At 58.0% G+C, this 17,442-nt stretch overlaps 1 protein-coding gene across 1 annotated transcript; it reads right to left on the bottom strand.

Moving 5' to 3' along the window:
* Positions 1 to 4,022: 4,022 nt before the first annotated feature.
* On the bottom strand, positions 4,023 to 8,961 carry LOC113990759 (protocadherin-10-like). Its single transcript, XM_027726466.2, has 4 exons — positions 5,975 to 8,961; positions 4,732 to 4,790; positions 4,539 to 4,627; positions 4,023 to 4,296 (listed from the first exon to the last, which is right to left on the bottom strand). The coding sequence occupies exons 1-4, from the start codon at positions 8,447 to 8,449 to the stop codon at positions 4,037 to 4,039; spliced, it is 2,883 nt and encodes a 960-aa protein (XP_027582267.2). The 5' UTR covers positions 8,450 to 8,961; the 3' UTR covers positions 4,023 to 4,036.
* Between the last annotated feature and the right edge of the window lie 8,481 nt (positions 8,962 to 17,442).

The following is a 17,442-nucleotide window of genomic DNA, read 5'->3' as shown; positions in this document are numbered from 1 at the left end:
GAAGAGAAGAGAAGAGAAGAGAAGAGAAGAGAAGAGAAGAGAAGAGAAGAGAAGAGAAGAGAAGAGAAGAGAAGAGAAGAGAAGAGAAGAGAAGAGAAGGAATTTCTAGCCCCTTTGGAGGCTGTAATTAACCACTGAGTGCCACAGACTGGGCTACATGCAAAACCCTCCAAGGTCCACGCACTGATCCCTGTGGATTTTAGCTCTGTCCTGCTGATACTGAGCCTTCTGAGATCTCAGACCACCTGTATCCATGGTTTTTCCCAGCCTGACTCAACTGCATTCAGAGTGCTGTGTCCCTGCTAAGGTTTCCTGGGAGATTCACTGGCTGCTCCTTGGCTCTGTGCGTGGCAGACAGGAGTAGAGCTGAGCATCAGCCTCTCTGGTTCTTTCCCTCTGGCCTCTTTTCTCTCTACCTCTGGTTCATTTTGTCTCTTTGGGATCCATTTTCAAGCCATTACAGAGATATAAGTAACGTTTCCATCCAAGCAGTCTATTCAGCAGCAGCAAGTTTTGTGCTGGTGCCCAGAAGCACTGTGTGCCTGCCTCCCGTGGCCTGAAGCATTTTGCAGCCAACTGCACCACATGGCAGCTTTCCCGCTGTCCTAGAAGCAAATCTCAAGCTGGCTGGCAGGCCCCTGAAAGCCAAATTTGCCTCTGGATCTCCGAGAGAGCTGGAATGTATGAGAGGGGTATACAGCGAGCGTTCTGCTGTGCAGATCTCCAAAGGGGCTCTCGTGCCCAGTGCATTACCAGGCTCCAGAAACCAGCTAATGCTCATCAGCTGTGCAGGAGTGTAAGCACACGGAGACTTGTAAAAATAACTAGTTGTAGGGCAAAGACCTTGCATTTTTAATGAGACCCTGTCCCCGTGGGAGATCTTCAAAGGAGATCTCATCTATTAGATGGACGATTCTGACCAGACATGCCCTTTGAAGAGGGATAGTAGTGTGGTTGAATTAGATTTATGCAAGTGCTCTCTCCCCTGAAGCAAGTCCCTTTTTATTGTCCTTTTTGTCAATATGCTGATTGAAATGAAAGATTGAAACTGAGCTCTTGTCAGTGCAGGTTTTCCTTCAACTAAGCAAAAGGGGATCCTCAGGGAATGTGGGGTGCTGGGGCCTGAGCTGGGCACTGTTCAGCTCAAATCCCTTTTGGAAGAGACCTGACCTGAATATGCAGACCTGGGGGTCAGCAAGAGGCATAGATGTGTGTGTCTGTGTGTATCCAGCTCATCCCATGGGCTGAGAGGATGGTCAGGAGTAATGGAGAGGAGGGGGAGGCAATTTACAGTTGAAGCTTGGTAGTGGGGGTTAAAAAAAGCCAAGAAAATACACTGGAGAGTGACACACGCACAGGGAGGTGGCAAAACCTGTCCCCTTGCTTGTTCAACCCCATGATTTTCCAAAAACAGAGATGCAAAGTGTCACTTTCAAATGCCTGTGGTTTGGGGGGTCAGTTCTGAGCTCCATTTCCCTTTGGGAAGCCACACTTGGGAACCTGGCACAAAACACTGTCTCCATGAGTTTGTTTTGATCCTGGATGCCATGAGGCACTGGGTGTGCTGGGTGCTTTTGCTTTGTGAGCTGGAACACAGCAAATGCCTTGGCCCTGCTGCAGAGGGGCTGTGGCTGAGCCCCCACGGGCTCACTGCAGAGGGGCTGCAGTCCTCTCCCAGTGCCTGACCAGCACCACCTACAAATGCAGGGAAGATACTGCCAGAGCTAATCCGGGGAGAGGGGGAGATGCTCTCTGCCCCGCAGGGAGTCAGGTCCATTTGATGCTTTTATTACTTCTTGAGGCTGTTATTAATCTTATTGTATCACTTTACATAATTCCCTTGTTCTTTTGAAGCAGTGGAACAGGCTAATGCTGTACAGAGGTCTCAGGCAGTGGCTGTTTGGGGTTCTTTTTTACCCTTAGCACTCTCTAGAGACCCTTGAAGAATGCACTTGGCAGCATAAAATCCTTCATCCTACCGTCTAATTGGGACAGGGAATATTTCATCTACCCGCAGTCAGGCAGATGTGAGCTGGGACTGAAGTCACCAGCAGCAGTCAGGTCCCTTTCATGTCCAAAGCACTGTCCTCCTGGGTCCCTGACTCCCACGGGGCCCCTTTGAGTGCTTCCTGCCCCCCACTTCCACTGAGGAGCAAGTTGGCCACTTGTAGACAAGGACTTTTCTGGGTTAATCCCCAAAGCCGCATTGCAGCCTCCCCAAGCCAGTCACTGAGCAAGGAGGGGGTAAGAGGACAGTCATGGTGTGGCCACCTCAGGACTTCATCTGAAGGTGAACTGCTTCCCACATCAAGCCCAGAGTAATCCCACCACCAGACACAGGCCTGCCTATCCCCAGGGAGCCGGTCCCTACGCCTGGCACACATCCAGGTTATCTCTGGCTCCTGAGGCAAGCTGGTGTGGGGTGAGCATCCAGGGCAAAGCTTAAATGAAGCAGAGAAAGTAGAATAATAGCAATGAGACAACAGTGCCAGATCCAGCCCCTCTCCCCAGCAGCTCAAAGCCCTGTATGCCCGTGCCTTGGTGCAAACCCCTCTCTGCCCAAGCTGGAGCACGGAGCAAGGAGCTGTGTGACAATTCCATCTCCTTCCAGCCATGACCCCAAAGTACTCCTGAATCCCTGGGAGGAGGGAAGGCAGCCTTGAGCCCCCAGAATCCAGGGGAAGTGAATAAAATGAGCTTTTGGCATAAATGAATAAAATGCTGCTCCAGAACTCAGGAGGCCAGAGGGACACACGTATCTCCTGGAGCTGGGAGCGCTGCTCCAAGGGCTGCGCAGCCATCCCTGCTGTCATGTGCAGTTCAGGGACAGCCAGGAGCCAGGGTGAGCTATTAAAATACAATTTATTGGTACAAATCAGACATCATGAAACAAACTCAGTTTAGAAAGAGCTGTCATGTTCTGCACAGATGGATTGGAAATGAACTGTCCCGTGACCGGAGCAATTGGCAGTGGTGACAGACAGACTGGGTGGACAGGTGCAGGGAGAGCAAGGCAGGGAAGAGACTGTTCTGGGGCTGGAGTCCTGCCCTTGAGGGCCCCTGACAGCCAGCTAAAAGTCCTCAAAGAGAAGCAGGGCGCAGTGGGAGAGGTCTGTCCAAGGCAGGAAGGGTCCCCAGTGCGGGGGCTCCTCCGGGTGTTCAAGACTTGGGGAAAACAGAGATCCAAGTGAGGGTGCAGGGAGGAGGGAAGAGGATGGTCACCTGTGCTGGGGCCACTCCAGTGGCTGGAAACTGTTCTTCATTCAGGTGATGTTACCTTGGGCTAGAGAGTTGTCCAGCAGTGTACATCTCTCACCTGCTTAAGCTAACAGTCCTTCTGGCCACCCAATCCCTGTGTGCCCATGCTGTTCCCAGAACAAAGGCTGGCTCTGTCCTGGACTCTGGTTGTGTCCTGGACTTTGGGCCTCCAGTCCTGCAAGTGTTTGGGTCAGGGTTTGAAGGGAAGCACCCATAAAGGCTGGGGTTTGCACTCACTTCCCAGAGAAGACAGACACCAATGGCTGCTCTGGACATGCAACACATCCCACTGGATCTCAGGGACAGAGCAATGGCCACTGCCCCAGTGCGTGGGGTCAGGCTTGGCTGAACCAGGCTTGGTCTGCATACACTTTCCATGCCTACTGGGACAGAGATACAGGCATGCAGCTCAGTACATTCACACAGCCAGACAAGACAAAGTGACAATGTTTACAGAGATGGACAGTCCCTAAGGGGACATGGGAATGGGTAAACTCAAGGCAGATTTGCTTAAATCTGGTCATATGGACCCCAAACAGCACCTGCTGCCAACACAGCTCTGCAGGATGAGATGGGAGTAATACCCCCTGCTGCCCCCCCCCCCCCAGTCCCTATAATTTTCAGTCTCTTGCTCCTTAAATCCTTTCCCCATGCTCTGGTGAGCCACTTTCCCAGCAGCCCTGCAGAATCCTGAGTGGTCCATACATGGAACTGTGTGCTGAGGGTGGACCTGGCAGCTGAAATGATGTGACAGATTCCCAGGATAGAGCCATCCAGGCTATTTCAGGTCATTGTTGATAACCACACTGTCATGCATGTCACAGTAAGTCGTCATCTTCTTCCTCTTGCCAAAGGTGGAGAAGCTGTTCTTGTTCTCCCTGCCTGGGAAGAGGGGCCCATCCTTGCTGGAAAGCAGAGTGGGAGTGCCGGGGATGTAGACGTTGTGCTGATAATCCAGGGCTGGGATGTGCCCTGGGTACAAGGGGTTGTACTGGGGGGTCCAGATGCTGTTGGGGCCTGCAGAAGCCTTCTGAAACTCTGGAGGAAAGATGAGTGTAAGACTGGCTCAGGGAGGTCACATCCACAGCTCAATGGGACAGTCACATCCATGTCCCAGGATGCAAGTCCTGTGTCAACAACCTCCCTCCCAGAGCCTGGACATCCCTTCCAGCCCACAAAACTCTACCATGTCCAGGAACAGGGATGTGACCCCCCCCACTGCACCTCCAACAAGCAATCAGAGGGTCTGGTCCTCCCGGCCCCAGTGCCCCAATACTAACCAGAGACAGGAGTCACCAGTGTGCACAGCCTCTCGTGCTCCTTCTGGAGGGCTCTGCGGATTTCCCCCACGTCTTCCAGGCTCTGGGAGCTAAAGAGAAGAGATTTGATCAAAGTTGTATTGGAGACAACCTCCCTATCCCCACATCCCCCTTCCACCTGCTCCCTCTGTTCCCACAGTGCTGGATTTGGTACCTTTTCAGGGTAGGTCGCTGAGTGCTTGGAGGCAGCCAGTCTGTGTTGGGCTGCTTGACCTGGAAAACACAGGGAAGGGCAAGGCTGGTTACTGGGACTCTCTGTCAGTCAGCCCTGGGCCCCTCTGTCACTCAGACCAGATCAGCCCTACCAGCACAGGGCTTCAGCAGCCAGGGATGCAGGACCCCATCTCCTCTTTCCCCATGTCCTTTGTGGAGATCCAAGTAGCACTTTCTTATTTTTGGGAAACTGAGGCAGCGTTGAACCAGCCTTTTCCCTTCTGGACCTCCTGAGACATCAGGGTTGTTTGAGGCTTGCTCTTTGACTGTGTGAGGTTTAAGTCTTCTGGGGAGGGACAGGGCATTTTCCTACTCCTGTTAATCTTTAAAAGCCCTGTTTTGCAGGTGCAATGGTGACTTAGCCCAGGTCTGAGGCACCAAATGGTGAGAGGTGCAGAAATTGGCTGCACGCCTGATGTCCCAGGAGGATTGCAAAAACTAGGGGAAAATCCCATTAAAGGAAGACAGTCCAGGAGTGCAAGGAGACATGTGGAGAGAAACTCTTGGCAGAGAGTCTTGGGCTCTCCTCGGAAGGGCTGGTTTATTAAAACTCAAACATAAGTGGATTAGACGCCTCATCACTCTCCATCCTTGTAATCGTATTTCGGAAAGAGTCTTTCACCGGGAAAATTAGACATTCCTCATTTCAATACCTAACAAATGTCGACATCAAAATCCCACCCCTAAGACCCCCACTCCCTCCCTGCCCGCTGGCACAGCCCGGAGCAGCGGCCGCGCCTGGGACAGGAGCAGTGCCGGCGGGACAGGGAGCAGCCCCGGGTGCAGCAGCGGGACACTGCGGAGCTTCCACGGGGGAAGCGGAGCAGCGCTGGAGCTCAGGCTGTCCCAGTGTGAATTGCTCACCCACACGGAGGAGAAGCCACCCCCACCTTCCCACCTCCCCCAGGGCACCGGAGCATCTCTGTTGCCTCTAATGGGTACAAAAGGCGGTGGGAAGGGATTTCCCCTCGCCTCAGCCTAGCCTGACGCTCCCCCGGTAATTAGACCCATCGGGAAGCTCGGTGGAGTTCCCGCTGCCTGACGGCTCCTAATTCCCGCACTGATCAAAGGCTCCGGTTGTTCTCTGGGAGAAGCCGTGCCTGGTTTCTCCCGTGGCAGAGGCTGAGGGAGGGGGCTGGGGGGACCCGCGGAGCACCGGTAAGCACCGCCGGGCACGGTGTTACCTCCTTGGAGACCTGGAGATGCTGGTCTGGCCGGGACCGCTTCCCAGGATCCTTCTCGTTGTTCCGTGGGGGGCTGCAGGGTTTGAGGAACATGAAGTCGCTCTGAGCAGACTCGGGACCAAGGCAGACCTTGTAGCAGTAGCCCGGGGGGCCGCCTGCAGGCACGTCAAGGCAGGTGGCAGCCGCGGTCCCTGCGGGGGGCTGTGCCGTCAGGTTGGAAGTCTTCAGGCCATCAGAGGAGGGTCTGGACCCAGGGCAGCAGTGGCAGCGGGGCGGGGAGCAGCTGTCACCTTGGCGGGAACGCCGCTCTCCGCGGCAGCGAATGGCTGTGAGGATGAGGATGGCGAGGAGGAAGGTGAAGGAGATGGAGCCCAGGGAGACAAGGAGGTAGAGGGTGAGTGGGGAGGATGAGGAGACCTCTGGGGGGAGACTGAACTCGCTGAAGTCGGAGAGAGTCTGAGGCATGGTCTCCACCACAGAAAGCAGGAGGGACACGGTGGCAGAGAGGGCTGGCTGCCCACCGTCCCGCACCTGCACCACCAGCCGCTGCCGGGTTGAGTCCTGCTCCAGGAAGGAGCGGAGGGTGCGCAGCTCGCCCGTGTCTGGTGCCACGCTGAAGAGGGTGAAGTCAGTGGCCTGGAGGAGCTGGTAGGAGAGGCGAGAGTTCAGCCCCGCATCCGCATCCACCGCCGACACTGTGCCCACCAGGTAGCCAGGCCTGGCTGATCGCGGCACCAGCTCAGTGGCCACGGAGCCGTTGTGTGGCAGGGGGGAAACGATGACCGGAGCATTGTCGTTCTGATCCAGCACAAAGATGTGGACGGTGACGTTGGCGCTCAGTGGGGGGAAACCCGCATCCTGTGCTTGCACCTGGATCTGGAAGCTACGGATCTGCTCATAGTCCAAGGACCGCAGGGCATACATGTGCCCGCTGTCCGAGTTGATAGACACGTAGGTGCCCACAGGCATGCCATGGATGTGCCCATCGGCAATGGAGTAGGACAGGTAGGCGTTCTGTTGGCAGTCAGGGTCCAGTGCGCTGACGGAGCAGATGGAGGCACCCGGCGCGTTGTTCTCCATCACGTAGACGCTGTAGGAGGGCTGGAGGAAGCGTGGGGCGTTGTCGTTCACGTCGGACACTGGGACGGTGAGGGTGCTGCGGGTCAGCAGGGCGGGCGAGCCCATGTCCCGCGCCGTGATGCTCACGTTGTACTCGGGCACAACCTCCCGGTCCAGCGCCTGCGTGGTGACCAGAGTGTAGTAGTTGCGGAAGGAGGAGCGGAGCTCGAAGGGTACGTTGGGGCCAACCTCACAGCTCACGCGCCCGTTGTCCCCAGAATCCCGGTCCAGAACGCTGATGACAGCGATGACGGTGCCTGGGGGGGCATCCTCCAGCACGGGTGTGGACACAGAGGTGAGGGTCACCTCTGGCGCGTTGTCATTGACGTCAAGGAGGTGCACGAGCACTCGGCAGTGAACGGCCACGGCTGAGGGTCCACGGTCCTTGGCTTGCACGTAGAGCTCGTGGAGACTGGCCCGCTCATAGTCCAGGCGGCCCTTCAGCAGCACCTGCCCGCTGCGGGGCTCTATGTGGAAGAGCTCCCGCACGCGTGGCGGCGCGTGCCCACTGAAGGAGTACTCGATCTCCCCGTTGGGGCCCTCGTCCAGGTCCGTGGCGTTGAGCTGGATGACCAGTGTGCCGGTGGGGGCATCCTCAGGAAGGCTCACGCCGTATGAGGGCTGGTCGAAGGCAGGCACGTTGTCGTTGGCGTCCAGCACGGTGACGAGGATGTGCGCGGTGCCCGAGCGCTCGGGGACGCCGCCGTCGAGAGCCGTGAGCAGCACCCGGTGCAGGCGCTGCTGCTCCCGGTCCAGGGCGCGCTCCAGCACCAGCTCCGCAAACTTGCTGGCGTCACTGCGCGTCTGCACCTCGAGGGAGAAGAAGCCGTTGGGGCTGAGGCGGTAGGTGTGCACGGAGTTGGTGCCCACGTCGGGATCCTGGGCGCTCTCCAGCGGGAAGCGGGCACCGAGCACGGCGGACTCGGCCACCTCCAGCACGTACTCTTGCCAGGGGAAGGTGGGCGCGTGGTCGTTGATGTCCAGCACCTCCACCTCGACGCGGTAGAGCTCCAGCGGGCTTTCGACGAGGAGCTGTAGGTGGAGCAGGCAGGTCCCCCCGGCCTCGCACACCTCCTCCCGGTCAATCCGCTCGTTCACGAAGAGGATCCCGTTCTCCAGGTTCACCTCCAGGTGCTGCCTGGCCCCGGCCCGTGACACGATGCGGAACCGCCGCGCTGACAGGGTGGACACGTCCAGCCCCAGGTCCTCGCCCAGGTTGGCCACGAAGGCTCCGTGCTCCAGCTCCTCGGGCACGGCGTAGCGCAGCTGCCCGCCCGCCGGGGACCCGGCCAGCAGGAGGAAGAGGAGGGAGCGGAGGAAGAGCTGCCCCCGCCCGGAGCCTACCCCGGCCCCCATGGCTCCCGGGGACGCGGAGTCGCACCCGCGCCGCCGCCTCGTCTTCGCTCGCCCCTTACACTTCCGAAGAGTTTCAGGCTCCCGGGGGCGGCAGGGGAGGGCCCTGCCCCGGAGCTGGGGGGCCGAGCCGCGGCCACCAGCGGCCACTTAACCCTTTCCCCGCTGGCCCCGGCGAGGGGCTGCAATCCGGGTGCCGGTGCCACAGCAGAACCTGTTTACCGGAGCCGGACACACCTGGGGAGGAGACCAGCTCCGAGGAGATCCCGCTAACGGCGGTGGGAGCTCGAGAGAGACCGATCGCTGCCCGGGGCACCGGTATTACCCCACAGATGCTGTGCTCGTCCCCGCGGTAGATTAAGAGGAGCCCGGATCGCGGCGGCTGCCAAATCCCCCGGCCACGTCCCCCGCCGTGCCGGTCCTAACCTTTACCAGATGGTTAAGCCCCTCCAGACTTGATTACATTTCCCTGCACACCGTTTTCCTTGTAATGCGGAGTTTTTAATTACCGGAGCAGGGGGGATTACAGCCCTGGATAAAGCTGAGCCCATCAGCGCGGAGGCACAGAGACCCCCCCCCCTTCCCTGCTTGCTCCCACCCCCGACACCCCGCTTGCCCACAGCCCCGCGCCCCTAATCCCGCTCCCCCACCGGCTACGCCAGCGTCAGCCCCATCGGGCTCTCGGGGCACGATCCCGCCGGCGACCACAGGACTTACCACCCCAGGCCCCCAGCGGTCCCCCCACCCCGGGCACAAACTTTCCGCCCCCCGCGGAAGGCGAGGGGGAGGCGGGAACGGAGCGAGCCGCGGGTCCCCCGGAGTGCGACAGACGGTGCCCCCCGCGCCCCCCCCGTCCCCTCCCCGCCCCGGTACCGCTCACGGTCCCTCCGCTGGCCGATCCGTTCTCCCCGCAGACCCGTCTCCAGCCGCCGCCTCGCCCGGGCAGCTCCGCGCGTCCCCTCCCACCGGCGCCGTCCCCGGGGGCGCTCGGTAACGGGACGGGGCGGCCGCTGCCCCCGCCCCGCGTCTGCTCAGGGTGCGGATAATCCCCTAACGATCTAGTTAAGGGCTCGGCGGGGCTCGGAGCGGCTTTAGCCGGGCACTGATATTTCACCGCCTTTGTCTCTGCCTCCCCTGTACCCGGTGGGAAGGGAATCGCCGGCCCCAACCGCTCCCCCCACCCCGCTCCCCGCGGGGACCCGCGTGGGAGGCAGGATCCAGGGGCGACCGGGAGACCGGAGGAGGCAGGAGGCGGCAGGGCTGGAGGGGTTTGTCGGGCTGGGGAAAGGGGATTTGGTCCCTGGGAGCGCAGCGGGACCCACGCGGGACGAGCCGCGCTCGTGGGGCCGCCGGTCAGGGAGAGGCGCGGGCAGGGGCGGGCGGGTGGAAGCAGCGGCGCGGCTGGGGCACGCGTGGGCTCGGGCCGCTCACGGGTGGAATCGGGACGGCTCCCGGTAAGTGAAGCCTAGGCTGGCATCGCAAGCGCCGGTCACTGCCAGCCTGTCCCCCGCACCATCTCCCACGCCGGGGCCACCCCTGGCGCCGTCGCTGTCACCCCCCGCCCCGATCTGTTTCTCTCTAATCCCCCCCAACCCGCGATCTGCCCCCCCCGCCCCGCCCTCCATCACTGCCCAACCCTGCCGGGGCTGGGACCTCGGAGGAGGGGTGGCGGGGGTACTGTTCCTCTGGGAGCCCCCCGAGGACTGCTCAGGCCAGAGGGGGATTGGGAGGTGGGGGTGGAACTGTACACAGAGATTTTCGGGGGTATTATTTCACTCCCGCCAGTCCTTCCCCACCTCCTACCAAGTGCATTTTGCAAAATCCTTGAAGCGGCTCTGGTCCTATTGTTTGATTTAGATTAAAATATTCACCATCACCGCACGCCCCCACAGGTGCACCGGCAGGATCCGAACCCTCCCGGCTCCCTGCCCGATCCTTCCTACCCTTCTCCAGCTCTGTTCGGTGGTGCCCCCTCCTCGCCCCCCGCAGTTTTTCATCGTTGCTTCCTTGCGGGAGGGGGATCGGTATCATGTCCCCTCCTTGCTTCCCCCCCAAGGGAGGTCACAAGATAGACCCATGCTGTTCCTTTTCCTCATCTCCCCAGACCTCGGGGTCTCTTCCTGCCCCTTTCCCAGCCCCCACAATTCCGGGGGACCAAGGTCAAAAACGTGTGGGGGCTTGAGAGGAGGTACAGACTTGTTTGGTGGATTCCTTTCCTGAAGGAAATGGCACAGGCTGGGAGTGCTGCAGAGGGACAGAGGATCCAAAAAAGAGCCCTGTTCGGGAGGGAAACGAAGGAGTGGGATGGGGTGGACAGTGTAGCACCCCCACCAACACCCCACTTCGTGTCCTGCAGATTTTAAGGCCCCTCTTGTGGTGCAGGGGTGTGTTCAGCTGCCAGCCCTGCTCTCTTGGGGTGAGGAATCAGGACACGGCTAGGAGCTTGTTTTTGGAAGATGCTGGAAGCTAGAAGGGGGATGTCTCTCTGAGATGCCTTGGCACGGGCGGGTGGGTGGCCGGTTGCCGCAGGTCAGCACTGACGTGCCTTGGCAAGGCCACCCGGAGAGATCAGGGTGGGATGCAGCAGGATATGCCGCAGGTTGAGCCGCCTTGGAAAAGCCACGCAGAGAGCAGGGTTGGGGGGGACCATCACCCAGCTGCCTGGGGGAACCAAACCTTGCCCAGCCACCGCTGTCACTCCATTTTCCTGCCTGCTGCGTTCTGGGGCAGCACAAGGGGCTGCAAGAAACACTGTCCCTGCCAGACCACGCAGCCCTTCCCCCAGCTCCCCAGGGCTCCCGTCTGCCCAGCCGTGCATGTGGCTTCACTGCGCCCTTCTCGCTCCAAGCGGGAGCAGTTACAGTTTGTGGTGCCCAAGAGGGCAACCGTGGTGGGAGGGGGGTCTCTTGGTGGGAAGGAGAGCAGCCCTGGCCCCGCAGCTGGGAAGTCACTCCGGGGTTGCTTCTGCAGGGTCAGGTGCTGGGGGGGTTTGGTCTTTGAAGCCGCAACGCTCTGTGCAGCAGGATGCTGCTTCTTCCTCTCCAAACCTTGGTTCCCCCCTCGGGAGGAAAGCCCATGCCCTGGAGGGGATGGTGGCTGTCTTGGAGAGTTTATCAGGGCTGGTGGACGCTCTGCCTGCTCTTGGATCCTGGGATGCAAGACGTGAAACACGCCCAACTCCTTTCAGAGGCAGGATGAAAAGCTAGGGGCATGAGCTGGAGAAAGGAAGTTCTTATTATGGAAAAAATCTTCCCTGTGAGGGTGATAAACACTGTCACAGGGACCAGACTGGGGCAGGAATTGCCATCCTGGAAATCCTCCTGATCTCTAGCTCTGAGCAGAGATGCTCCAGGGACTTCCAGAGATCCTGATGGAACAAAACCCTGGTGTGATTCAGAAAGTCCCAATCTGTAGCAACCCACGCTGAGCAGAGGTGAGGAGGTCACCAAGGCAAGGGAGATCACTGCCCAAGGGCCCAGGGTCTGAGAGTGCAGGTCCTATGTTTGTCAGGAGCCATTTCTCTGCACAGACCCCATGCACAGAGGTGAATGGAGCAATGAAGGATGCCGGGACTCCATTCCCACTGGAAGTCCTTGTCTATGTGCTCTGGTCTGCAGGGTACTGGAATTGCTCAGCACCCTCCTCTTCCCCAGCAGCAGTGCAGGGAGACCTTTTGCACCAGACAGGATGTGTTCATGAAGTCCTGTGTGGTTTGTAGGTGAGAAGATGTAGCTGAGGTGACCAACTCAAGGGTCACTACTGGTAGAGGACACTGGATTTTTTTGGAACAACTCCCCCAGTCCCTCTGCCTGGGACAGATGGCAGCTGAGACACAGGCTCAGCTCCAAGTGGACCCTCTGTAGCCATCACCTACTTTTGAGCATTTTCAGGACATGGGGCCCATTTGTGCTCAGCTTCTGGGGGAGGCAGTTCTGGCTCCCTGTAAGACACAGACTTCACTGGCAGCTCAGGAAGCCAATGTGTCCTCTCCTGCTCCAGAGGAGGGGAATTTCTTGCAGGCCCAACCTGCAAAGAGAGCTGCTCTAATGGCTGGTGTCTTGTTGATCTTGAAATAAGAGACCAGGGACACAAAACAAAAGAAGGATATTCCCCCATTATCCTGAGAGCTGGGACTCATATTGCCCTGGGCATCCTCTGAGCGGGTCTCCCTAAAATGTCCTAAGGGAATGTTCCTTCTCTGCTGAGGACTGAGAAGGAAGGGGAGATCAGTGAGCAGAAAAGTAAAGGTGAGCAAGAGTGAAATGATTGCATGGGGGAAGAGCAGAGGCTCTGGGAGAGAGGAGGTGACATCTCTCCTCTGTCAGGCACCAGTGTGACTGATCTTGGAATATTACGCACAGCACCTGTGCCTGAAGTTTTGAAAGAAGATTAAAAAACTGATTCAAGGCTTGGAAAAATACCGTTCAGGGAGAAGCGTAAGTGAAACTGCCTGAATTCTGTGCAAAAATAAGCCAGAGAAGGTTTGATGGTAAAGCCAGGCAGGTGTCACAAGGAGGAAGGCTGGGGACAACAGAGCAGTCTTAGGACTGTAGAGCCGTGGCTTGAGCCTGACATCTTCATGTATTGGGCAGTGAGAGAGAATTGAGCTGCCAGGACTGTTGATGGTGGCCATATCTTTTGGTATCTGCAGATCTGTGTGGAAAAAAAGATTCCCAAATTCCCCAGTATATCCTGATAAAATGGGAAGACTGGCCCCGGGGAGAAGGGTTCTGGTTGACCTCACCTCCTCCAGCAGAGAAACCTCTGCAGCTCTCCTCTCTGTGTGGGTGATTCTACAAGAAATTTGACCTGCTCTTTCCTGAGAAGAAGGTCCTGTAGCCACAAGGGAGTACCTTGTCAGCTCCCAAAGTAAGGGGTTACAACCCTAACACAGCCCAAACATAACCCTTACAGCTTCCCTTGGCAGAACTCATGATCCTGTGCTTAGATCCTGAAACCTCTCCTCTCCTCCCCTCTCCTTGGGCAATGTGCTAAAGAGCAGCTGGAAAAGTTGGAGCTGAGACCCCAACAAGGAGGCCAAGGGGCAGAAGTTGCACTGGATGTTTCCTTGTCCTCTCACCACACACATCTTGCATCAACACCCAAACAATATCCCAGTGCCTGCAGTCCATGTTGGAGTCCCACATCCCTGGGATAGGCTGGTGGTTTCAGAAGGGAAAGGCAGGAAAAGGTATGTTTCCTTTGTCCCTATTTCTAGTTTTTAGCCATCTGATTCTATGAAATCAGATCCTGGATCTCTGGAGTAAAAATTCTAATTCTTCCAGTCTTGGACAGATATGGGAATGTTTCCTGTTTCCCTGCCCCTCCTTTCACTTCATTTCTCTGTCCCCATTCCCAGGATACGGACCACCTCTACCTTCCCACTCTCTCCTGGCCTCTACCAGGGACTGTGTGTCCCCCTGGGACACTCCCCAACATCCCCATCTTCTCCTGGGAGCTTTGCAGATCCTCCAGGTCTCCCTTTTCTCCCCCACCAGCCCTACTTCTTTCCTCTCTGTCTGGGAGATCAGTCATCGAGGGTGTCGACGCACACGCACCCGACTCCCCCGGGAGGATGGGGAGCTGGAAGCTGGGGGTGGTGTTCTGCTGCGAGAAGGCAAAGCTGCCATCAGCAGCCGCTTTGATCTGGAGACAATTACAGACGAGTGTAGGACCCCGCTCAGCTGAGCCAATAAATAATGGAATTTGTGTGTTGACACAGACAGATTTCCCCCAAACTGTCAGAGAAGGGGAGACGAGTGAGTGAACGGGAGCCCGAGAGGCTGGAGGGAAGGGGAGAGAAGCAGGAAGGGGAAGGGATGAGGAGGGCCTGTGGGAGAAAGGAAAAAAGAGAAGTTTGGGAAGGCAACGCTGACGGGGGGAGCCGGGCAGGGAGGAGAAGGAGCCTAAGGAACACATATTTGTAGAGGGGAAGGAAAATCAAGACAGGAACTGTGGGTGGAAAGAGAGGGGGGGGGGAGTGCTGCATACGCAGCTGGAAGCAGAGGGAAAAAAAAAATCTGAAGGTGGAAAAGAAAGAGAAGGAAGAACAAAGGCATGGCAGTGTCCCCGGGGCTCCCTGGCTGCCTGGCAGATCACACGCTCTCCGAGCAGGGACCATATTCCCGCAGCCCTCCGCGGAGCGGCCCTGACCCCCCCGGGGCGCTCAGCGCCGCGGAGCTGGCGGTGGGGAGGCACGCATGAGTTGGTGAAATGGTGCCACTGGTGCGCAGCCAACAGCAGAAATTTGCTCTGAGATCACAAGTCCCCGAAAAACCTCCTGCGGACGCCCTGTCCCCGCGCTCCCCCTGCTCCTCCCCACCTCCCTCTCCCTGCTCCCTCTCCAGCCCCGAGCTGTTTGTTCTCTGGCTGATGATGGTTTTGTACTTTGCTTGCAACAAAGCAAAACCTCCCCTGTGCTCAGGAGCCCCACACTAAGCCCAGAAATCATCCATCCTTCCAGCAAGACTCCAACCTGGCTGCAGCAGCAGATCTGACTGGGATGGGGGAGGCACCAGGGCTCTCTCCTTCCTTCCAGTTTGGAACACTCAAGAGCCCTGCTTGATCCATTTTGATCCCACCTGTGGACTGAGCCAAAAACTGTTTGGAGAGTGGCCCAGCTTGCTGAGGTCTCCAGGTCAAGAACCACTTCACTGTGGGTGTCCCCTGTTTGAAAAACCTGTGTCCGAGTTTCCCATCCAAGCTGCAGGTGGGAAGCAAAAACCTCCCAGCCCAGGGATTTCCCCCCTACAAGTCTCCACCCTGCCTCCCATCCCTTCCTCAATGGCCCAGAGAAGCTGCGGCTGCCCCATCCCTGGAAGTGTCCAAGGCCAGGTTGGACGGGGCTTGGAGCAACCTGGGCTAGTGGAAGGTGTCCCTGGCAGGGGGTTGGAATGAGATGAGCTTTGAGGCCCCTTCCAGCCCAAACCATTCCAGGATTCTATGATTCCTGCTCCCTTCTGCAGCAACCCCAGCTCCAACCAGGGGCTGAACCTTTGCCCTTCCACAGGTGGGGCTCTCCTCTGGGGACACCTTGTCCCCCTGCATGAGGAAAGCAGGGCAGGTTACAGGTTGGGCCAAGGGTTGACTGATCCAGGTGGCTCTCAGGGTGTCCATAGACTTGGAGGGGCAGGAATACTGCCTCTGGAGTTATGTGGGATGATGCCACAGCAGCAGGTCAGCTGAAGGAGCGTGAAAGACCCAGAAGCCTCAGCAAAACAGGGATTTGGTGGCACAGCCTCCTGCCCCCACCGCACCAGGTCAAAGCAAGGCAGGAGGGTTTCCAGGGATATTGCCCATGGATGTTGTTTAGCTGTAACGATGGCAAATGGCAGGAATGGCTGCCTAATTGGGGCAGCAGTAGCTTGTGGCCTGAGCAGTGGGAGGACTGGAGCTCCTGCCAAGCTCTTAAACCTTTCGGGATGTAAAACTGATGTAGAGCGCTGAAAAGCCATGTCTTTTGCTAATAAAGTCATGGAAACAGGGAATGATTCAGCTGGCCCAGGCAGAGCAACACACAGGGCTGGGCTGGGACCCCTTCTCCAAAATCACTCCAGGTCCCTGATCCCAGTCATTTTACTGGGATGGTGGGAATGCTGCTGCTGCTCCCCCAGTCCCAAGGAGGACATGCAAAGAGTGAAGGGAAGGTGGGCTGGCAGGAGAGGGCAGGGTTGAGGGGTGCCCAGGAAGGAAGGAAAGGGGAAGAAGAGCAGGATATTGGTGCTTAGCCACTCCATGAGGCCTCAGCCCTCCTCTCCAGGGTGAGGCCAGGGAAGAAGTCTGGGAGAGAGGAAGTGGAGAGGGCAAGACAGATTTGTTTTCTCTAGGGTCTGCTATGGACATATCTCCAAACACTGCCATCAATATTTAATAGGATGCAGCCACAGGAGGCCAGCTCAGGCTGAGCGTGGTCCCCAGCCTGGCTAGGACACCCTCATCCTTCCCCCACGTCCTCTGAGCCACAGGTCATGAGGAACTGCCCCATGCCCAAGGCAGAGCCTTGTACCTCTGCCCAGGTGCTGGGAACAAACACCCAGCTGGCTCCAGGCACCTCAAAACACTTTCACAGCAAGACCAGGCCGGACACCCCAGCCCGGGTGTGGGAACCACGCAAAATGCCCCTCCTTACTCCACCAGATCCCAGTTTTAACCTGCGGAAGAGCTGCATCCCCTTTTGACAAGAGCAAATAGAGGACCCAGCAGGTGCAGATCACCTGGCCCTGTTCGCTGGGGTGGGAGGGGAAGCAGGAAGGGGAGGTGCAGAGCTGGGGCCTCCCTCTCTCCAATCAAAACCCCAAGTCCTGACCGACACAGGCACATCCAGCACCTTAAAGTCATCATGGAGATGGTGAATAGTAATGAAGAGTCACAGAGACCCAACAGCTCTAGTGTTGGGAGCCACGAGCTAAGGGTTAACACCCCCTCAAACAGCAGTGGGAGTAAAGGGTTAACGTGGCTGGTGCAGGGAATGTTATCTGTCTCTTCTCTAAATATTATTTCCTCCCATGAAACCAGCTTTTCATCCTTGGCTAGAGGCAGCTCCCGCTGCTGGGAATCCAGCAAGAGCTTGTATCTGCTGCCGCACACACCACTGCTCCCAGCAAGCCGCCGAGACAAAGAGCTGCACTCCCCGGGCGTGAGCAGCCCCAGCACGGGGAGCTGGGGCCGGGACTTCGGCCCCCAGGGCGCAGGTGGCCTCGGGATGGGTTTGGGGAGGACAGGCTTTACACCCAAGAGGAATCTCGTTAATGAAAGCGCTGCACTGCGGAGGGATTTCCTCCCTGTCTCGCAGGGACCGGGAGCAGCAGGCAGGGACGGGAAGGGCCCGGTGGCAGGAGGCTGTGCAAGCCCGACCACCTCCCCAGGGAAGGTTTTCTTGGGGGCTGCCCATTTCATACCTTGCCCCTTGCGTGTGCCAGGATGGACAAGAACAGCGGGATGCTCCATGGGGAAACCAAGGCAGCAGCCACTGGCTGCAAGGTCACAAGCTGGGAAAG

Source organism: Pipra filicauda, unplaced genomic scaffold (genome assembly GCF_003945595.2).
Source record: "Pipra filicauda isolate LSUMZ 115617 unplaced genomic scaffold, ASM394559v2 scaffold3_size10097308_pilon, whole genome shotgun sequence".
Lineage (NCBI taxonomy): Eukaryota > Metazoa > Chordata > Aves > Passeriformes > Pipridae > Pipra > Pipra filicauda.
Note: the sequence above shows the minus strand (reverse complement) of the source record. Positions and strands in the feature narration are given on the sequence as shown.